At 37.9% G+C, this 23,715-nt stretch overlaps 1 protein-coding gene across 3 annotated transcripts; it reads right to left on the bottom strand.

The window, feature by feature from the left end:
* Nucleotides 1–937: 937 nt before the first annotated feature.
* Nucleotides 938–23,343, bottom strand: epc1b (enhancer of polycomb homolog 1 (Drosophila) b). Of its 3 annotated transcripts, XM_073847073.1 has the most exons (16): nt 23,011–23,343; nt 22,120–22,198; nt 15,834–15,993; nt 15,121–15,266; nt 13,673–13,708; nt 10,308–10,514; nt 10,076–10,224; nt 8,856–9,000; nt 8,521–8,679; nt 8,347–8,436; nt 8,087–8,235; nt 6,630–6,994; nt 6,251–6,372; nt 4,153–4,285; nt 3,711–4,053; nt 938–2,285 (listed from the first exon to the last, which is right to left on the bottom strand). In XM_073847073.1, the coding sequence occupies exons 3-16, from the start codon at nt 15,931–15,933 to the stop codon at nt 2,213–2,215; spliced, it is 2,217 nt and encodes a 738-aa protein (XP_073703174.1). In that variant the 5' UTR covers nt 15,934–15,993; nt 22,120–22,198; nt 23,011–23,343; the 3' UTR covers nt 938–2,212. The 3 variants fall into 3 exon arrangements, with proteins under 3 accessions (XP_073703174.1, XP_073703171.1, XP_073703173.1); XM_073847070.1 differs by lacking the exons at nt 22,120–22,198; nt 23,011–23,343 and adding an exon at nt 19,122–19,545; XM_073847072.1 differs by lacking the exons at nt 13,673–13,708; nt 22,120–22,198; nt 23,011–23,343 and adding an exon at nt 19,122–19,544.
* Between the last annotated feature and the right edge of the window lie 372 nt (nt 23,344–23,715).

Here is a 23,715-nt window from a genome sequence, read left to right on the forward strand (position 1 = left end):
ACTGTATTTTGATCAAATAAATGCATCTTTGATGAGCATACGACACTACTTTAAAATACATTACAAGTCTTACTGCTCCCAAACTTTAGAGAGGCAGTGGATAGCATGTTAACATACATATTGACAAATTGCATTTTGTAAATTATGGACCTTTTTCCTTACAACATAAAATACTGTTTGTTTTTATAAGAATATATTATCAATATTTTCTGCTACTGTGTTGGTGACATTTATGTATTGTTAAGCTGTAACACATGAGTACACTCTCTGGGTTAAATAGTTATTGTTGTATAAATCTGTTGAAGTATTACATTTAAACACAACTGTTACAAGTTTTACTAGCCATGCCTTTTCTTTAGAGCTTTATTATTTTATAGATTTGTGGAATTTTGTTCAGTTTTATTCAATAAAAACTATATCCTCTTGCTTAAAAATTGTGCATTTCAGATCTCTGCCTTGTAAACATCCCCTATTTAAAGGAGTAGTTCACCCCAAAATGAAAATTTTCATCATTTACTAATTTCCCTCATTCCAAACCTGTACAAGTTTCTTAACTTAAGTTGAACACAACAGAGGACATTTTCAAAAACGAAACAGTTGTTAGTTCCCATTGACTTCAACTGTTTGATCACCAGCATTCTTCAAAATATACTTTTAACAAACTTGTACAGGTTTGGAACAAGATTTATTCTACTTTTCTAAAACTTGAAAATATTGAAATCGTATAGATTTATTTTGTACTTCTAACTTTCACTATAAAAACTGCATTTCCCATGAGAGGAAGGCCTGTCTGGAAAACAAAACCTAAATTACTCATTTGACTGAAATCCTCTCATCACTACAAATTCTTGTACATGCAGATTTCTTTAGGCATAGACTAGAATGCATTCTCTCTCCCCACATCCCAGACAAACAACACAGACAAGAGTTGTGCTGGTCAAACACTTAATGCCCTGGGTTTATTAAACATTTTTTGTCATATAAGTTTTTTTTTTAATTCATTCTTCCAGGTGGGACTAAAAAAAACACCTCAAAGATAGATGATGCCATTGGAACGGGCATTCAGATTGTGGTACATACAAACAACAACTACGAGTAGCCTTGTGAGGTACCGTCCTCTTCACAGAAGAGAGCTCATGCTGGCCCCACAGGACGGGTGCCACCATGAAGTCTTACAGGAAACAAAACGTCCCTTTTTTGTTCGTTTTCCTTATTTTCATATAAAGTGGAATGATGATGATGTTGATGATGATGATAAAGAAACATACTGAGATGTCACTGTAGTCCTCTCCCTTATGAACTACTGTTAAACACAAATAACAGACTCGCTCCTTAACACAGGGGACATACAATCAGTCATCAAAACAGAGGTAATAAAAATAAACCCATTTAAGTTTCACAAACCCCAAATGAAAAAGGGCCTCTCAGATTCCAGAAAAAAAGACTCAGAAATCATACAAAAGCAGCATTGATTAAAAAAAGGGAAAAAAAAAGAAAATAGTGCTTGAGTGGAGTGGGAGCAGCCACATGAGAGAGGGGAGAGAGAGAGAGAAAGAGAGACATAAACAGACAGATGAACCCCTGCTGCTTTTTTTTTTTCCAACAAGAGATGTTCACATACAACTGCTTTAGCTACATACTCACACACTCACACACATACACACTGCACAGAAACCCAGGAGGTTACAGTGTATTAAAAAAAAAAAGAATTTAAAGGGGGAAAAACAAAAAACTGTAAACACCTCACAATAAATAGATAAAACAGCAGGTTTTGCACCATGCGCATGTGACACATACATTCAGATACAGTCTCACAAACACTTGAACATTCACAATCTCCGACACACACACACACACACACACACACACACACACAAACTGCACGCACACTACGGAAATCGCAGTTTTTTTCTGATTTTTTTTCCCAAGTGCAAAACATCACAAATGAACAATTTCTGTATTCAAGTAATGTTATATACAAGGGGGTGTATTACAAATATGTATGTACATAGAATATTTTCCATATTTCATAATTTACAGATGTTGATATCTTAACAGTAACAAAATTTTGGAAAAAAACGAAAAACAAAAAAAGATGAGCATTGCAATTAAGTCCCAACGGCTGCCACGGAAACAGCGTCGCTACGATGCATAGCACCTAAAGGAGACGCCTCGATTGAGTGGAGGTGTGTGAACTCTTGAGGGGGCGGGGCTACGTCACCTCCATGGCGACTGTGTTGTCTGTTAGACTGTTTAACGGAGGTTTCTCTTGATCGTGATTTTCCCTGCAAGACAAATTCATTACTTATTAGGAGACATTACATTCAATTTGTTACTTGAGTCTGGTAAAAACACCAAGGAACAGCAGCAGCAGAAACTATAAGTAACAAGAGTTTAAAGTGAACAAAATCTGCCATTTTAAATTCTAAAAGTACATTTGAAAAGGTTTGAAAATGAAAAAAAAATACATACTTTTTTTAACAGGGTTCTTTACAGATACCGCAAAATAAAATTCCAGGACTTTTCAAGCACCAATTTATTTTCCATTTTCAAGGACTTCAGAGATCGAACTTATGGTTTGAGAGGGAAAAAAGAAAGATTTACAAAACAGCTCCGAAGTTCCAATTTGAATCAACGCTCCTAGGTTCCGATCTAAATCTAATGTTTCACGATGCATGCTCCTAGGTCCCAATCTGAATAATGGTTTGTGAACCATCATTTTAGAGCAAGACTTGGAAGTGCAGTTCTTTAAAACTGCATATCATTCAACTCATGGAATGATTCAAGAACCCGCTCTGATCTTTCGATTTATATCAAATGATTTGTGATACGAGTTTTAAAGTCCCAATCTGAATCAAAGGATTTGATACGTGAAGTTCCGATCTAAATATGATTCACAACATGAGGCTTTAGGCTCCGATCTAAATTAAATATTTTGCGAAGCAAGCTCCAAAGTCCCAACCGGAGTAATCATTTGCAAACCATTTTCAGATCAAGACTTGGAGAACGGTTCGCAAATCGTGAATGATTCAACCATTTAACCCGCTCTGAAGTTCCGATCTAAATCAAATAATTCGTGATACAAGTTCCAAAGTGCTGATCCAAATCTAATGATTCGCGATGCGTAAAGTTCAGATCTAAAAACGATTCATGATATGCGGCTTTACGTTTCGATCTGAATCAACTGTTTTGCCATGCATGCTCCGAAGTCCCGACCTGAGTAATGATTTGTGAACCATCATTGCAGATTAAGACTGCTATTGGTTGATAGAGAATTTTTAATATTGGCCAATATTGATTTGTGCATGCTAAGGCTGTACGATTTGGGGAAAATAATCAAATTGTGATTTTCCTAATAAAATTATGATTGTGATTTAAAACGCATTAGCAACAAAATAAAAAGGCTCCATGTTTGCTGCCCCCCCCCCCCCCCCCTTTTTTATTTTTTTTATTTTTTTTTTAAATGGCACAATTTGGACATCTGATTCTATAGAAATATGATTCAATATTTACTCGTACTGATTTGTTTCAATGCTGTGATTTCACTTAAAAGTAATTAAGAAAAACAAAAATGACAGTACAACTAATATTAACCATCTAAAATTGCAACACTAATATCTATGGCTTTAACAAAAAAGGCTACCATTGGTTGGTTGGTTAAAAACATTCTTTAAAATATCATCTTGTGTTCAGTAGAAGAAAGAACTCACCTGGGCCCCATGTCGAGGGTTGTTGACCCTGTGGTGACCTTTGGGATGGGTCTATTGGCGTTGGCAGCGAGTTTTAGGGCAGAGGCGGGAACAGTGAGCTGACGCTGCAGCTGCCGCACACTCAAGGTGCCTGCTGGTGACGGGACGCTCACTCTCACGGCTCCGCCCATCAGTGCTTGACCAGGGGCGGGGCCGGCCGTGCCGACGTGGTGATTGGCCGAGGAGGTTCCGTTGTTAGTGGTGGTGGTGGCAGCGGGAGAGGGGGATGAGGTGGAGGTAGGGCCGGCAGATGGAAGGATGGACGACACTGCAGAGCTTGTGTGCTGTAAGCCCTTATAGACGCCTGCGGAGGAGAAGGATGAAAGCTCATGAGAACAGAATTCATTGTATGCTAACAGATAAATATATAAATAGTGAAAGTATATAGATTAAAAAGACAAACCTGAGGCTGAGACGACTCCATTGACACCAACTCCCTCCTCTTTACTCTTGAGCACCATCAGCTGGTCAGAAGTCACTAGTGCAGAGGCAGCAAACTGAGCACTGGCAGCGTCTATCAACTTTGACACCAAACTCTGAGACAGAAGGGAAAAAAGGCACATTATGAAATTATACAACTGTACAAAACAGCAGCTCAGTAAAAGGGCATCTGTTCAGTTGTTTAGATTAAATTCAGCTTGAAATCCATTTTCAGGATATTTTGTCTGATCAAACCAGCAGAGGTTGTGTTACATTATGGGAATTGTCATTGGTGTGCATTCACATTGACATGATGCCAACACACCAGGGTCAAAAATGAACATATTTGCAGCATATTTTACATTTGTGAGGGCAATTTTTATAATCACCTTTTTATTATTAAAACCATATGTTGTCTTTAACATCAAATACTTACAAGTAATTGGGTAAATGTATCTAATCAGTATTATAAACTGTCGTCAATAACAATAGACTGTTTGAAATTGCATCTAAATTATGCATGTAAAAACAGAAGCTTAAAGGTCTGCAATATTATGACAAATCATTATTGTAGATTGCCCTTTAGATAGATAATTACAATGTAATTGTAAGATTATTAATATCGATATAGAAAACAATATAAAACGTTTTTGTTTTATTTTAGGCACATCATATTTTGGCTTCACAGACAAACATATCGGCCCATGACTTAGGAATGCACTGGTCAATCAGAGATGCTTAGATTAGTCAGCGGTGAATTGACACCGTTCATTCATTTTCACATTTCATTTTAAATCGCAAGAGCCGCAATACTGTTTAATTGTGGAGGGACATTTTTTTGCCCCTTTGTCTTGCATTTATTGGGCATTTTCATTCATTTTGGTGGCATTTTTCCCACAAGCCCTTGTTAATTTCTGACTCTGCATCAGACCTTGACCTTGTTAGTGCTTTTATAAAACTGCATTTAATCATCAATAATTCATTTATCATTTTCAGGTCTTTTTTTTTTTCTAAATAATTCTCTGCTCTTTATTTTTAAATGTAACATCTGGAAGCACACAATACACATAAAACAAGCGCATATTGACCCTTTTAACATTTCCAGGGTGAACTACTATATTGGTGAACAAAACAAAATTACAACACATTTATATTTGTCGCTATAGTTAAAAGTGCTGTTAGCGTTTCTAAGAGTTTTGCTGTCACTTCCTCAGCCGTTGCATATAAAAACCCTCACACAGCAGCACTTAATCCTAAACTAATAAAACAATGTATAGTGACAAATGTGCATTCAATTTTTCTTTTTATTAAAATACTCAAGAATCTTGACTGTCACACAGTTCCAGAGTTATTAACATTATAAATTTAGCTGTGCAAAGGGTTCATAAACTGTAAAAGTATTTTGAGAATAGGACTTTGAGGGCTAGTTCACCAAAAAATTAAAATTCTGTCATTAATTACTCACCCTCATGTCATTCCAAAGGTAGTAAGGACATCGTAGCTTCATAAAATTAAGTTTGAACCACTAATGTCACATGGACAGTTTTCACAATATCCTTACTACCTTTCTGAGCCTTGAATGTGGTAGTTGTGTTGCGGTCTATGCAGGGTCACAAAGCTCTCAGATTTAATCAAAAACTTCTTAATTTGTATGCCGAAGATGAATGAAATTCTTACGGGTTAGGAAAGACATGATAGTAATCAATGAAATAAATTTCATTTTTGGGTGAACTATCCCTTTAAGTGTCTTAATGCCTCCTGTATGCTCATGATTAACCAATACTACTCTTGAAACACTGTCCCAAGTATTACTTTAAAAAGAGGACAATCTTTCAGTTGGAAAAATAGAAAGCACACCAACGTAAATTCTTGCTCACAATGACATACAGCAACATGATGTGACGCAAGGCACTAGGAAAGACTCTAGCCCTGCGTCCCAATGTGCATACCATCCACTATCTCTGCCCTAAATAGTATTGAAAATGACTACTATCACATAGAATTTAAGATGGATGGTATGCACATTGGGACGCCAGCTAGGTTTAATGGACACTGGAGATCTATCATCACAGAAGGCTCACCTGGGGGTTGTTAGTGATGGCTGTGCTACCAGCCTGCTGCTGTAGCTGAACCTGTTCAAGCTGCTGTTTCTGCATGAGTGCCAGCTGCTCCTGGTGTTGCTGGTACTGCTCAGCGGTGAAAGCTGCAGGAGCACATGTACAGGGAAAAGATGAGAACATGACAAAAACGACCATGTTATGCTAACAAAAGTGTTTTTAACATTTTCATAGGGGTATTCTGGTAGTCCTGTAAAGGGTTTAAGTCAGAGTCGGTTTACAACCACATTTTAAAAGTGACTTTATAACAACTCATTAAAAACCAGACAAAAAGTGCTGTCTACATAAAATAAACCCGAAAAAGCAGTTACACTCAAGAACTATTTGGCATCAGGTAACTCACCGGGTGTGGGTGGAGGGACACGTGGTTTGGCGGAGGCGGCGGGGCCTCTCTGCGTCTGAAGCGTGCTGATAGGGCGGATGAGGAAGCCGCGGCGGGGTCTCCGTGCAGACCAGTGCTCAGGATTGTCAGGGTCATCTGGCGGTGCCGTCCGAGGCTTGAAATGTCTCCAGCGACAGGCTTTGATATTGAGCAGGATTTGCGTGAGGTCCGGTGAAGTGGAGGAGGGGGCAGAGGTATCTGTGCTGGTGTGTGAGGTATCCGTGCTGGGCTGCTGGGTGGGAGACAACGATGGGAATGTGGGGGAATCCGGGTCCAGCCCATGATACACAGTATCCCATTCAGAAAAGGCTCGGTCCAATAAAACCCTACAAACAAATGTGAGAGGAAAAATTAATGCAGCACATATTTTATATTTTTTAAGTCTCTTATGCTCATCAAGGCTGCATTTATTTAATCAAAAATTGTGAAATATTTTAATTTTAAATAACTGCTTTTCTATGTGAATATTTTTGAATGTAATTTATTGCTATGATCAATGATTTTCATCAGCCTTCAGTTTCTATGTCACATGATCCTTCAGAAATCATTCTGATATGCTGATTTATTTTCAATGTTGAAAACAGTTCTGCTGCTTAATATTTGTTGGAACCTCCGACACTTTTTTCAGGATTCTTTAATAAATAAAAAGCTAAAAAGAACAGCATTTACTTAAAATATGAAGTACCATTTTCAAGTCTGTGGTCAGTAAATTTATATTCTTTTTTTTTAAAATAAATTTATATTTTTATTCACCAAGGATATGTTAAATTGATAAAAAAAAAAACCTTAAATGTTTGCTTTCATGTTTTAAGTTTTTATTCAAAGAATCCTGATAAAAGAATCACAGGTTCCAAAAAGATATTAAGCATCTGTAACAACCGTTTACAACGTAACAAGTAATAAATCAACATATTAGAATGATTTCTGAGGGATCATGTGACACTGAAGACTGGAGTAATTGCTGATGAAAATTCAGCTTTGCATCACAGGAATAAATTATATTTTATATTTTATAAATATATGAAAACAGAAAACCATTATTTAAAATGGTAATAATTTCACAGTATTATTGTTTTTACTGTATTTTTGATCGTGTAAATGCAGCTTTGATAAGCATGAGAATTCTTTAAAAAAAAAAAAAGGAAAAAAAAAAAATACTCAAAAGGAGTGTTAAGTTGCAAACGAATGCAACTTAATTTGAGTACGTTTCGCAGCAAATAATGAAATTCATGATCAAATCACAAATTTGAATATATGTGGTTAATTGCAAATGAACTGAAATCACTATTTTTCACGTGAAGCCAGTTCAAATAAGTGAATCTAACTGCAATGAATCGCATATAAAATATTCACTAAAAAAAAAAAAAAAAAAAAAACACTAAATTAAACAGTTTACTAATTTATGTGTCTTCACTCACCTGCCCCCTCTGCCCAATCGTCGCCGTGCCAATCCCAGGCATCGCCGTGGCACTGTGAGCGTGGTGAGAGAATAGCGATATCGCACATCTGCTACCCCACCCTCAGCAGGGTCTGACCAGGGCAAACCACCCACGGGTCCTGAACGCACCTTTGAGGAAAAAAAAAACAAACAAACATAAATTTACCAATAACATACAGCCTAGACTGCAGCCTCACAACTCGCTCTAATTCATGTGTATCAAAATGCTTCAGAACATACAGCATGATATTGACAGCCTGTTCTCCTCCTGAACCCAAACACACCATCTGGATCGTTCTCCTCCTCAACCTCCGAGGAGCCAGAGAACATCTAAGGAAACAAAAGAATGCGTTAAGCCATGAGAAAGCAGAAAATGATACTCATGAATCTCTAGGTCACTGAACATGTGTGTACCTGTGAGTAGGGCTCATCGTCTGAGCTGGGAAAGTCATACTGATTGAGGTCTTTAGTGTTAAAGACTGCCGGGCCTGAATGGACAGAGCCTGCCAAAGGCAATGGCTTGGCCTTCTTCTCATACTTCCGTTTCTGCCGCACAACCTCTGGTTTATCCATCTATAGCCAAGCATAAGAAACAAACTCACATGAGATTTATTAAAAAAATTTTGCACTTGTGCAACACAGAAATATTAAGGCAACTAAACAGAAAAAACAAGGAGTATATTTATGCAAAGTATGTTTTGGGCATAAGGGGAGCCCATTGACCTAGATAGATATAAGTGTGTGTATACCTTGATCTTGTAGTCCCGGTCATGCTCTGTGTGTCTGTACTGGTTGCTGTTGGTGATAGGGATCAGAGGGATGACTGGTTTCTCCAGAGCTCTCTGAGCCAGAACTTCAGCCATCACCTCGCCTCCAAAATCAGCCATGTTGTTCCTACACACACAATTGAACACACAATGAGCTTAAACATTACACACTCCTGTGCTAACCAACCTAGAACACCAGGGTTCCCACAAGAATGAATTTCCATGATTTTTTTTTTTTCACCCAAGTTCCTGAAATACTAAAATGTTAAAAAATATTTACACATCCATCACTTCAAAAGTAAAAAAAAAAAAAAAAAATTATATATATATATGTATATATATACAGACACAATATATGTGTAAAATATAAATTTACATTTCCTAAAAAAAAAAAAATAAATAAAAAAAAAATTCTTAAAAAATAAAAAATAAAAAAATAAATAATAATAATAATAATAATAATAATAATAATAATAATAATAATAATAATAATAATAGAGGTCAAAAGTTTACAGAAATCTGCAAAATGTTAATTATTTTACCAAAATGATAGGGATCATACAAAATGCATGTCATTATTTTTACACCTCCAGCTCTTAATGCATCGTTTTTTCTTCTGGAGCATCAGTGTTTGAACCTTCTGTAATAGTTGCATATGAGTCCCTAAGTTGTCCTCAGTGTGAAAAGACGGATCTCAAAATCATACATTGTTGAAAAGGGTTTAAATACACAAAAATGCTGAAAAACTAAAGAATTTAAGACCTGAATAATTTTTCTGAAGAAAAACAGGCAGTTTAACTGTTCAGGACAAACAACTATCACTTAAAAAAAAAAAAAAACAGCTGTGGATCATTCAGGTAACAAAGTATTAAGACTGAACAGGGTCATTTTTATACATTTAACTATTATTTTCTCTTATGGACTATATGCAAATGTCTTTTATGTAAAAATATATTACTCAGGTCAGTACTAAATAAAAAAAAACTACATGCATTTTGTATGATTCCTCTTATTTTGGTAGAATTCTTAACGTTTTGCAGATTCTGCAAAGTACATGTAAATGTTTGACCTCAACTGTGTGTATGTGAATGTATGTTACACATACGTAAAATTGCAAAATAAGCCAACATTTTCATATTTCCAGATTGTATATAATCAAAGGAACCTGGGAACACAACAAAATACATGACATCCATGTGTACCTCTTTTCAACAATCTCCAGTGTGAGATGCAGCAGCTCTCGTTTGCTCTTCTCTCGTCTCTTGATCATCTCTAGGATGGTGACGGCTCGGCTCAGGTCCCTTCGCAGCTTCAGCATCTTCTCATAAGAAGCTTCGTCGTTCTTACGATTCTGTGGATAAAGATAACATGCAATTTGTTCCTCTTCTTATTCCATAAGCTGAGCCAATTCGTTGATAAGCACTGCCCTTTTACCTTTCGTGTCTGCATCTTCTCTGTCCTGCGCCTGAAGGCCACATAGGGGTCATTGGTGCTGGAGCCATCACGCTTCTCCTGTTTGACGACAGGAATGAGAGAGCCGCTCTGACATGCTTTCCTTTTCCTGCTCCAGTACTCATACACCTCCTTTATCAGCTCATCATCCTCCTTCAACAAGAGTTTGGCCTCCTGCAGAGACACCGGCTGAGAGAAAAAGAGAAATAATGTTTCATATTAAGCTTTTTTAAATTAAGATAACAGACCCATCAGTAGTCATTACCATCAGTAGTAGTGGTCAAAAGTTTAACAAAAGTTTTTACAATTTAGTTATTCATTCATCATTTTTAACAGGAAAACACCAAAACAATCCTTATTTTAAACTAATTGTAAAAGCCTGCTGCCACCAAGAACAATATTAACCATAAAGTTTTAAAATAATAGTGGAGTTCACACCACAACTATAATTATAAAACCACTGACAACCATTCAATATTAAAGTGTGCACTGCATACAGTAAACAATGACTACGTTTACATGCGCACGAATAATGCGACTATTTCCATAATCAGAGAAAGGACTTAATCGCATTATGATGTTTACATGTCAAGAGCAAGGCTCTTCACTCTCTGCTCATGACGTGCAATGTCCACAAGTGTGTCGCCTTCTTCACCACCATCGTTACTAATCTGCAGGCAGGCGCGGCACCAAAATATTTTCTCTAACGGGGCTAACAGGGACTAGACCAATATGTGGGGGTGCTAAGAAAATAATCGATATTCATGACGTCAAAGTTAATAAATGAAGAAATTTTAGAAAAGCAGCTGTGGTACACTCCACATTTAACAGAAGTATTAATACAAGTGACCAGAGCTCTGCATTCCAGCCTGAGCTCGACGGGCAGCAGCGAGCATTTTCAAGAGTTCCGCAAATCCGCGAACAAGCGCACATAAAAGGCTAAAGATTGCCTAAAGATTCCTGTTCCTGACCAAGAGAGCCCATCCTCTTTGTTTTCTTTATAGTAAAAGTAGATATTGTTTGTGAGTGTACACAAATAAACGTAGACACTTTACAGTTACGAATAATGTATTACTCTTACCTTTACGAGCAAAAAAGTCGGCGTTTAAGATGTTTGCAAAGCAAGTGCTGGCGCCTCCATGTCCTGTAAAGCTCGCGTTAGCCTCTCCGCACAAACGATAGGATATGAGTCTTACAGCGCATATATAGGTTAAACGTTTAAACTAACATTTTGATAAGCTTGAAATGTTTAATATCTATAGATTTTATTTTTGGCAAGTCGTGATGATTTTAAAAAGGCTAAATTGATCAAGCATATCAACTCACGGTCTGCCGCTGGATGCTTGGTCGTAATAAACAAAACCAAAAAAAAACCTTATATTTAACAGAAGAAAAAAATGCTCCAAATGTTTTTTTAAATTAACTTAATAAAAAACTGAAACGAAATATAATTACATTGCCAGTTGGCCTATAACTGAACTATTTTAATAGCTGAAAAATGAAGTAAAATAAGCTGTTTTGGGAGAAGTGGCCAAAAACGATCTCGGGTCGAAGTCTGGCCAGTCTCTTACCAAGAATTCTGTTAAGCTGTTCGACAAGAGCTGGGCTAGGTCCTATATTTTAGGCCTATTCAGGGCTCTACACAAGACGACGAAAAAAGCTTTTTACATGCAAAGGAAAGACTTCAGAACTGGACAGCATCATGCGCTCCGTGAGACTGGATTTTGCGCTCAGCATTAACACAATTCATATGTATGCGCAATCAGAACTGTGCATACTTTACACTTAAATTAAACATTAAACGAACACCACATCTCAATCTTAGTGATGATGTAATGGTTTAAATGTAGCCGAATGCAGGAAACTGCGCTCACATGATGCGTGTGGCAGATTGTGACAGATATGTGCTAACAGCACGGGACAGCACTCTTCTATCTCAGCTGCTTGGGGGGCTATACCGGGGCTATTCAAAATTCTGACGGGGCTATAGTCCCCCAAAGCCCCTGTGTAGCACCGTCCCTGTCTGCAGGTGCGTGGCACATCATTCGTGGAAGTCACGAGCACATGCGCATTCTGGTCAAAGTGGCAATACTGCGATTAAGGCGTTTACATGCCTGTATATTTCGATTAAAATCGGCATGCGCCACCTATGTTAATACGATTATGCTTGCTGCGACTATGAGCTTAATCGCATTATTATAATCGAAGTACTGCGTTTACATGAGGTAAAGTTTAATCGCAATATTGCCAAAATCTCATTATAATCGCATTAAGAGGGTCCATGTAAACGCACTCATTGTTGTCAGCCTTTGGTGTCGATGCTAATATAAGTATCATTCAGGTTCTCAAGTAAAGCATGTCAACGATGTTAGTCAGCTGGATTACTGGTGACAAATAAGCTAAATTCACAAGCAAGGCTCAATAAATACACTACCATTCACAGGTTCGGAGTCAGTAAGATTTTCTAAAAAGAAATTAATACTTTTATTTTGTACTTAATTTGCATAATGCTGCTATTTTGAACTTTCCATTCATGAAAAGAGATCCTGAAAAATTACTACTAAATGTTTTCGAAATTGATCAATAATAATAATAATAATAATAATAATAATAAAAACTGATTTCTGAATGATCATGTGAAAAAGTCAAATGTATTGAAATAGAAAAACTATTTTAAATGGTAATAATTTTACTGTATTTATGATCAAATAAATGCAGCTTTGGTGAACAAAAGAGACTTCTTTCAAAAATATTTTTTAAACCTTTTTACTGAACCCAACCTTTTGAATGGTAGATCAAGACAAAATGTGGTAGTGACAGCATCAGCAATGGTCTGATAGGGCAAATTCTGTCATTGTTTTGCCCATCGTTGAGCCTTGACTTCAAACAATCAATCACAATTCAGTCCCTATAGTACTACTTAAATAGATGGTGTGTTACAAATTCAAGAGGCTGAAAATAGATCAGAATGGAGCAATAAGTGCTGATCAGTTGGCCTGGCCCATACACCAGTCTATGAATAATCATTAGCTCTACATGACCTACGAATTAATAGAAAAATAAAAAAGGTCTGCTGCAGAACAAGCATGCCCTCACAAAAACACACTAGTGCAGGCTAGAAAACTCTTCATTCATTTAAACATACATTGACTTAATACGCTTGATATCAAGAAACAAAAACGCACCATTTCCCTCCCCAGCAAGCAAAATTGTTATTGCTACACTCTTATCTGCAAATGTTATCAATACAAAGCAGTCTTGTAGTCTAAACTGCAAAGCATAGCACTAGCAACGCCAAGGTCATGGGTTCAATTCCAAGGAAATGCATAAACTGATAAAACGTATACCTTCAATGCAACGTAAGTCGCTTTGGATAAAACCATCTGTCAAATGAATAAACATGCAAATGTAAAAATGTTTTTGATTATATGTAAAGCTACCAACTATTTATACTGTATTATTATTATTATTAAGTTTACATCCAGAATGAAAATTTCCTGATTTACCGACTTTAAATTTACCCCTTGATGTCATCCAAGATGTTAACGTCTTTCTTTCTTCAGTTGCAAAGAAATTAAGTTTAAGCAAAACATTTCAGGATTTTCCCAATATAGACGTTTTTCCTGAGTACGGAAGTAAGTCCGACTCTTAACAAAGAATGCTTTGCATTACCGGTCTGCATTGTTTCTAGTCAAATTAGGGTATATTCCGAGCTAATAAACTAATGTTAAACATATTAAAATGTTTTTAAAAAGCACATGGCTCCATAGCGCCATCACTTGGCAATGTCGCAATGACCGTCATTTGTCAGTGCCTCACTTTAATGAGTGTGTAGATGACACGAAGCTGCGAATGTTAGCTACATTAAAAACAGATGGACGCTATTTGAATGGGTTCCTATGGAAACCGGAACAGAAAAGCATTCAATCTGACGTTAGAATTCGTAATGGCGGCGCTCATCGTTTACTCAGGAAAAAGCTCTATAGCGGACATCAATTGTGGCCAATGGGTTGAAGGTCCAAATTGGAGTTTCAAAGCAGCTTCAAAGGGCTCTACATGATCTCAGCCGAGGAATAAGGGTCTTGTTTAGTAAAACTATTTGTTTGCGGGGTTTTTTAAGAAAATTACCAATGTATATACTTTAACCACAAATTCTTGTCTTGCACTAGCTCTGTGATGCACATGCACATTGCCTAATCACGCTGGAAAATTCGAATGCAGTTAGTTCTTCATCTGTGTACTTTGAATTAAAAAAAAAAAAGAAAAAGTAGGGTAGGGCGAAAATCTCCATCTCATTTTCTCCATAGTTTTACCTTTTTTTGTAAATGCCATTGTAAATAACTTTCTTTGCATGTACACGTTGTAAACACTGGATCAGCACTTCTGCATACTTCATGCATGCGTGATTATGTAATACATGAGGTTTAGCTAGTGTATGACAAGCATTTGTGGTTGAAAAGCATATAAATTTGTATTTTTCTTAGAAAATGAACGATCATTTCACTAGATAAGATTCCTCATCTGGGACAGTGCAGAGTCCTTTAAAGCTTCACTGAAACGGCAATTTGGATCTTTAAATCATTAGCCATTGAAGCCCACTATATAGGGGAAAATCCTGGAATGTTTCCTCAAAAACCATAATACATGAACATCTTGAATGACAAGGGGTTAAGTACATTTTCAGGAAATTTTAATTCTGAAAGTGAACTTCTCCTGTAGGAAACAAGCTCAAGTTCTAAACCATGATTAAATTCCAAATTTTCTGACTATGCCCAATTCTGCCCGCCTCTGGTACCTGCTGTCCACTGCCTTTCTCCAGCCGGTCGATCATCTCTTCAAACTGCAGGGCTCCCACGTCCATCTTCTTCTTCAGCTTATTTACAAATGTCTCATCCTCAGAGTCCAGGTCATAATCCGGCTGTTCTGTGTCCAGACTGAACGCTGTAGGTAACAGGACCAGTTCAAAGAAAGAAAAAAGAAAAAGTAAAAACAGAGTTAGTTTTGATTCACAGTAAAACATTTCTATGACAAACCAACTTTCACTGCAGGCAACAAACAATGTAGTCATTCCAGGTGCAATACGTAATTTAACTGAACTGCAATCTGTTTGAGCCGACTGACATTACAACACTGACTCTAATTATATGAGTTTGGGGCTTCTTGTTTACCTGAACCATCATCATGGATTATTTTATTGCTGGTTAGACTTGTAAACCGCATCTTTCTATATTGACAGCTACTCAAACAACCCTGTATATTCTGATCAAGTTTTTTTTTTTTTATAGCATATCTGACTAATATTTACTTCTACTGCAACAAATATTTTACCAGTGCCCAAGTCGGTTTTGAATGGCTTTTAAAAGCATGAAATGAATTTGCCATTCCCTGTCGGCTGCCTTTCAGGGCGCAGCTCAGAAAAGTCAATTGTAAAAGGCGTAAAGGACACACAAACCCCAAGCCTTCAATTTGAATGAGATATCTGGCCTGGATAAAAGCTTAATGACTCACGCTGTATGTGAATGAGCTGTTTGGGCATCTTGAAGTCCCCCGGGTAGAGGGACTCATAGTAGGCGATGTTGCTCTCGGCCTCTGGGACGGGAATCACCATGTTGTCCCTCTTCTCCCCGTACACCTGCTGAGCAGAGATGGCCCGCTGGAGATGGTGTTCCTACATACACACACAAAAGACAATATTTAGTTAAACTGCAACGCAACTTTGTGTGGGCTTTGGCTGAATGCTAACACTACCTATGCAGTGTTGCCGATTTAGCAACTTTTTAGACCCCTTAAAAGCCTGGCTAAAAACTAGTCACCATTTCATATTCACCCCACTGTTTGCCAACAGAAAAAAAAAATACAAACAATATCACTGTGAATTTGGCTGTAGAGAAACAAATATAAAATGCTGGCACTAGGCAGAATGCAAATATGATGCAACAGTCAATGGTGTCAATAGTATGCTAATCAGTGTATGGCATTATTAAAATTTTGCAACTGTGAGCAGGCTTTAGTTACTTTGCATTGAAAGACATTGGCAACAGTATCTATCGTTTACACACTGACTATGAAGATATTTTTTGGAGTGTCACATTAATTTCACAACATATAGGAACTGAATTTCAACCACACCCAAATAAACACCACCACCACAAACACTATATAATCTTAATAGTCACAAAACATATGCACAAAAATGAACATATGGACCACAAAACCAGCCATAAGGGTCTTTTTTTTTTTAATAGAGATGTATACATCATATATATATGATCTGAATAAATAAGCTTTCCATTGATGTATGGTTTGTTAGGATAGGAAAATATGTGGCAGAGATACAACTATTTGAAGATCTGGAATCTGAGGGTGCAAAAAAATTTAAATATTGAGAAAATCACCTATAAAGTTTTCCAAATGAAGTTCTTAGCAATGCATATTAATAATCAAATTAAAGTTTCCACAAAATATCTTCATGGAACATGATCTTTACTTGATAACCTAATGATTTTTGGCATAAAAGGAAAAAATAAAAATAAAAAGATAATTTTGACCCATACAATGTATTGTTGGCTATTGCTACAAATATACCAGTGCTAGTTATGACTGGTTTTGGTTTGGTTTAAGGTCACAAAACCAGTCAGCTAGAGCTAGATATTAAATTTTTAATTTACAAAACATCATGATTTGAAACAATTACATTATGCAAAATATAAATGCACATTCTAATAAATACTGATTCTGAACATTATAGCCATTCATCAGGCATTATAATATTTTTGTTGGATAATCACCATAAATAACCATTTTGAGCTTTAGACTGCCTCATTGTGCATAATTGTTGTCTTTTAGAATTACCAATCAATACATATGTAAATAAGAAATGCAGATTAAGTATTGATGCTTTAACATAAGAAATTCAATTTACATGCATACACAAATACAGTGATGTATACCAGTATTGCTAAAAAAATATATATATAAATGAACAAAGTCAATGTTGCAAAAACATCCAATTTATGATAAATTCAGTACATCTCAAACATCACAACATTTAAAAAAGAACGCAACAGCGCAAGTGCAAAACACAGTGGCCAGGTGAATAGTAGTAGTCTTAATGGGAAAGATGCTTTAATATGCAAACAGCACAGCACACTAAATAAGGTACCACATTTAAAAATCACCAAAACAGATACAGACTGTACTAATCGACCATTCTGACCGATGCCTAGCCCCCGCTAAGCAAACCCCTGACACAGCAGAGCTGGATCTGTCAGATGCAAGCCGAACCAAAACACTGGCGCGCCAGCACAAACAATTACACGTGCTCATAAAACAACAACACTTCAATCCCAGACGGCAGACACTGACCTCCATTTTATTGTATGTAAAAAAAAAATTAGGTCAATCACGTTAATTATACACAAACATTATTTCCAAGAAAAAAAAAAATTGTTATACCAAAATATAAATGTACACTGTTATGAAAGTCTCATTGCTGTCCTAATATCATCCAGTGTTAAAAAACCTCATAGATCAACAACTAATTTAACAGCCTGTGGTCACTCTGACCCCCAGACACCCCATTATTAACATCTTATAAAACACTTTGAGAGGGACAGCGGCACCTTCACTCCGCCGTCTCACACACATACACCAGAGAGAGCATTACTCTCGACACCTGCCCTAGAGCACAGAGGTTAGCCAGCATTTTCACACCATCGCTTTTAGACAGACATGTTTACTACATACATATTTCCCCCATCACATTTGCACACATTATCAGAGCTGTGCAGAAAACGTGAATTATTCTCAGACTCATTACAGACATGTACAATCACAAACATGTGGAACACTTATTTTTAATGCATTGAAATCACACTAAGAAATGAAAACAGAAATACACAGACAAATGTCTTGGGGGAAATAATTTAGCTTTAATGGATCTGATCTAAATATTTTCATATTAACAGGCGCTGAAAGAGAAGACTGCATTTAATGAGAGATGTGCAGAATGTTTGCTTGCATGTTGTGGATGTACAGATGAAATACAGCTGTCAAGAGCTCCAGTTGGATGTGTTGAGAAAACAAAACAAGGCCTCATGCGCCCCTGCACCGGTCAAACAGATCATTGCATACACCTAATCAGACCGGAAAAGCCAGATAGGCTTCCTCTGTCATTTCAGAGATGCTTTCAGTAATGCATTTCACAATGCACATAAATGTAAACGGTTGTCAGAGAGCACCTTCATTACAAACACATCCAATTAAAAAGAAACATACAAATGCTTTAATTAACATGACAACTATTTAGACTGAAGCCTATGGCTATTTAGAAAACAAAACATTGCCTTTTTGGCCTGTTCAAATGCCAGACATAATACTGCACAGATTGTTTTGCTGGGTGTTAATTGGTGATTGCTGTATATGCAAGGGCGCAGAGATAAGCGCCCCCTTAGGTCGGTGCGCTGTACTGCACCTCCACGGAGCCCTAAGATAATCAACAAAATGGTGGCTTTGCCCACGGTCACGTGACTCCTTTGTACTCCGTAAACCGTCTATAGGCAAAAATACTGCGTAGTAATCAGCTCCGAGGTTATATTTGTAAAGAAAAACCTCTAACGTTTGGGCCCAATATACTAAAGCTCGGCCGTCTCGGACGGTAGCGACAAATTTGTCGCTTTTCTGCAGGAGAAATGGCGGCCATTTTGTGTACACTGGCGCAGAGAAGCAAGGGACGCGCCTCTGACAATAAAAATGAAATTATTTTCAAAATACATCAGTCTAAGCAATAAAACGTACCGATTCCTCCTCTTTCTCCATCCCCGTGGGCATCTGTGGCACTGCCCGGTTAATAGACGCATATTCGTGCAGATCGGGCAGGTCCTCGCAGCGGAAGACGGGTAGAGGCTTGGAAGCGTCCAGCGCCCGCGCCCGAAACGACAGTTTACTCATTTTTCTTTATAATTCGAGATGCAGCATAAATCTATCCGATCCCCTAATGTTCCCTACTGGTCCGATTAAAGTTCTCATGGATGATGCCGGTTCGGTGTCCAGCAGTGCACGGGTCGCTCGGTGGTGGTGGCGGGGCGAGCGGAGGCGCCAGGCCGGGTGTCGGTCGCTCTCTCTCGGTGTGTGGTTCCAGCGCGCTCCGGTCCCTGATTCCAGGCTCAGTGCGCCATGGCCAACATGGCGGACATTAAAAACACTCTTTAACGGTCCGCTCGTGTTCAGCGGCCCAACCCCCCGATCCCAGATCAGCCATTCCCACATGAGCTAACAACGCATGCGCTTGTGGTCCGCGAACAGACAGGGGGAGGGAGTGAAAACCACTCCCATACCTTTTGCAGAGCGCGCCTCTTCAAAAACATGTGTCTTTTTCACCGGTGTGCTTAAGATATACAATTTAACAGATATGGGGAAAATGACGGCAGTCTATAAAGTCTATTCAAAGACGCTCGTTCTGAACAGATTACTGCTTTGCTGTTGGTTAAATGATTTTCTACTATCCATCTTTCGGTAAATGACAGCACAAAGCAAAAACAGGTAATCTAATGATAGAAAAGGTGCATATTATTGCGAAAAATAAATGTTTACATAAAAAAATAATAATAAAAGTATAGACTTCCCCGGTTTTCACACAGAAGCTGGTTTCTTTTCACACTTTAGTTACAAAACCTTTCTAAATTAACTGTATAATAATAATAATAATAATAATAATAATAATAATAATAATAACAACAACAACAACAATTACTTTTATTATACACAATCTAACAAATGCTTTTCCTGTCTAGAGGGTGTGCACTTAATGTCAGTTACCCGGATGCGCAGCCATACTGGCGATACTCGGATGTAAACAATAGCATTGATTGCACTGTTAATGTACTATTGCATACTTCGTTCTGCTAATTTGTGCTGTCTAACTTGTGCTGCTAAATCATATAAATAAGGACTTCCCTGGTGAAATAAACAGCTAAAACCAGCCTAGGCTGGTTGGCTGGTTTTAGCTGGTCAACCAACCTGGTTTTAGCTGGTCATAGCTGGAAGGCAGGCTGGTTTTAGAGGGGTTTTGGCCACTTTTCCAGCCTGGCCGGGTTTTAGCTGGTCAGGCTGGGAAACCACCAGCTACTTCCAGTTTAAACCAGCTACTTCCAGCTTAAACCAGCTAAGACCAGCCAACCAGCCTAGGCTGGTATTAGCTGTTTTTTTTCTGCAAGGTTTAAGCAGGAAAGTGTGCAATATTTTGACAAACTAAAGTTACTGAGTGGTAAAGATACGTATGAGCAGTATTAATTAAGATATTAGCCTAACATTTCACATACTTGAACAGAAATGATAAGAACAAACACGAATGTTGTCAAGATTATTGCCCTGGAAATCCTGGTTCAGTTTGGCTAACCACAAATGGCTTTTGTTCCTCAGACAATTTTTTGCACTCTTCTCCTTGATTTGTTAAAACTTTCAGCAGTCTATAGACCTTTTTCCTGAGTAAACGATGAGTGCCGCCATTATGAATTCTAACGTAAGATTGAATGCTTTTCTGTTCTGGTCTCCATAGGAACCCATTCAAATAGCATCAATCTGTTTTTAATGCAGCTAACATTCGCAGCTTCGTGTCATCTACACACTCATTAAAGTGAGGCACTGACAAATGACGGTCATTGCGACATTGCCAAGTGATGGCGCTATGGAGCCATGTGCTATTTAAAAACATTTTAATAGGTTTAACATTAGTTTATTAGCTCAGAATATACGCTAATTTGACTAGAAACAATGGAGACCGGAAATGCAAAGCATTCTTTAGGTTAAGAGTCGGACTTCCGCGTTCAGGAAAAATGTCTATAGTACTCCAAATGTTTTTCCCGGTCCGACCGATTAGTGCAGCCCAAACATGACAATAATGGATCATTTTAAGCAGCAATAATAAGCAAAATATTCAAGTTTTGTTCATTTCAGTGGCATTGTTTACATTCAGTGTCGCCAATATGGCCAATTGACGACGCGTCATAAAAACATTTTAATATTTAAATGTAACATTTTAATATTAACCCTGCATCTTCAAAATTAAATATAATAACTAGTAATCATGTTGATCGAAATGCTAGAAGAACTGCTTTTCAAAAAAGTAATGGAAACCTTACTATTAGCCAAAAAAAAAAGCCTTAAAAAAGTGTAAAAGATACATTTTTATGATTTTAGGCAAAATCATATTTGATCTATAAAAGTTATTTAATCATCCTTCTGAAGTGGGATTATTTTTCTAGGTGAATGTCTGGTTTGTGTTACTGACCTAATTCATGAGGCCTAATTCATTACATGTCATGTCAGAGTAACCCATTTAACTAGCCACATTCCTTTAATAAAGTACTACCTACTCAATGATTCGACAGCTGCATAAAAGGTTAAATTACTTCAGTAAGTTAGGTTTATGGTCCTGTGAGACACAACATTTTGTTGACACTAAAGCTCCCTTGACTTTATTTTCACAGGAACATCAGGGAAGCATTGCAGCTTGAATCAAAAACATGTGAACCTAAAAATGATCAAGTGCCTCATGGTGGTAATGAGATGCCCACAAGATCATGTTTCCCTGCAAAAACATTTACCATTCAATCATCTTGCTAAAGTACGTATCTACTTTCTCCTTCACACATCAATGCACTCACATAACAAGACCACAATAAGTAACAGAAAAAAAACTAGATTTAAGTGTCCAACAATAAAAAATAAAAAAAACATGCATCAAAAACATATGATATAATAAAGCACCCAAGATATGGTGGAAGTGTGGTTTTACCTCAGCTCCCAGAAGACCCACACCGACGTACCCGTCTGACCCCCCAGAGTGGTAACAATCCGTTCGGCATGGTCCGCCCCTGTCACAAACATTGACATAAACAAACATGAGCATTGACCATGACTATACTCTTGACCTTAAGGGTGAAGGTGTTGCCATATCTCTAGGCACCACCTCTCTAGGACAACAGCCAAATTATGACATAAGTGCAAATGCACACAGCTTTCTTGTACCAAGAAAGGGATATCACTCATTCTACGTTGAGTTAAAAGACAAATCTGCAATAGCGCCACCATGCTAAAACACTGAACAATAACGCATTTTCGCTCGCTTCGCGCAAATCCGTTTGACCGTTCACAATTATGTAACTCCAATCCGGATTCTACGTAAAGGAACAACGGGCGCTAGTGCAATATGAAGCTCTCAGAGCGGAAGAACATTAAAGCTGCTCCTATTTTGGCTAACCGGGGGAAAAAAATAACCGACAGGGCAAAAAACGAGTCGTGGCAAGCTTTTAAAGAGGATGACACGTAGACTCGCAGTTAACGTGCGGAGATGATGCGGCCATCCGCAGTCAAAGCCTTCTGCAGATATTTAACCTGCGCGAAAAGTGCACCTTCGGCTTTGTTTCAACCCCCAAACAGTACGCGAGCGATCACACAATTCCGACATTTTATCAAAGTGTGCAGTTATCAAGGAAGAGCTGATTTAGTTAGATATTTTGAGTTTATTTTCCGGGCTGATGTGACATAATGATGTTGGGAATATGCTGACGCTCGCCTGCCAAGTTCACAGTTGGACTCGCTCATTCAGCAACCCTTTATGTTATCAAAACGACATTAATCGATCAATCCACTTTAAACGAGAGGCAGACAGATAGTCGAGACTTACCGTCTCCAGATCCAGAGACCTCAACGGGTCTGTCCTGAATTTGCCACATTTCGGTGTTTCAGACGGCGTAACTGTGTAACGCATCAAGGTGGTGTTTGGCAAACAAACGGCACAGTCGTCAGACATACTGTCTCTCTCTCTCTCTCTCTCTCCCGCCTCCCTCTCTCGCCTTTGCCTTCCGTTCGACACAGCGATTAGAGAATCTCTTCGGTTAAATGAAGACAACGCAACCCCGTTAAGAGATCCGGCAGGGAAATGAAGGAGTTATTTGCGTCAGATTAAGGCTGTAAGCAGACCCCGGGGACAGTCCTAGACTGCCACAGGGTTAATAACTTTGCAATGGCAGCGAGACGCCGCCTGATTGGTCAGTGAGTGGCACCAATCACCTGTGGGAAGCTTCAGGCATATGATCTAAGTAGCAGCATTAAGATGCTGTGGCAGAACTAATTACTGCAAAAATACACTTAACCCCTTCTATTGTCTTCAAATCGCTTTGACCTGTTTTCGATATACAACTATAAATCCTACAACGTTTGTGGTAGCAGGCAAAACAAACACAATAGCAACCGAAAAACAAAGATTTGTGATTGTTAACTTAACAAAGGTACAAAAGCTACTGTCACTGAGGCGGTATTATTATGTACTGTTAAGTACTATTTGGGCACTGATATGCAGTGTTTGGGGTAACGCAAGTTACGTAATCAG

Source organism: Garra rufa, chromosome 9 (genome assembly GCF_049309525.1).
Source record: "Garra rufa chromosome 9, GarRuf1.0, whole genome shotgun sequence".
NCBI lineage: Eukaryota > Metazoa > Chordata > Actinopteri > Cypriniformes > Cyprinidae > Garra > Garra rufa.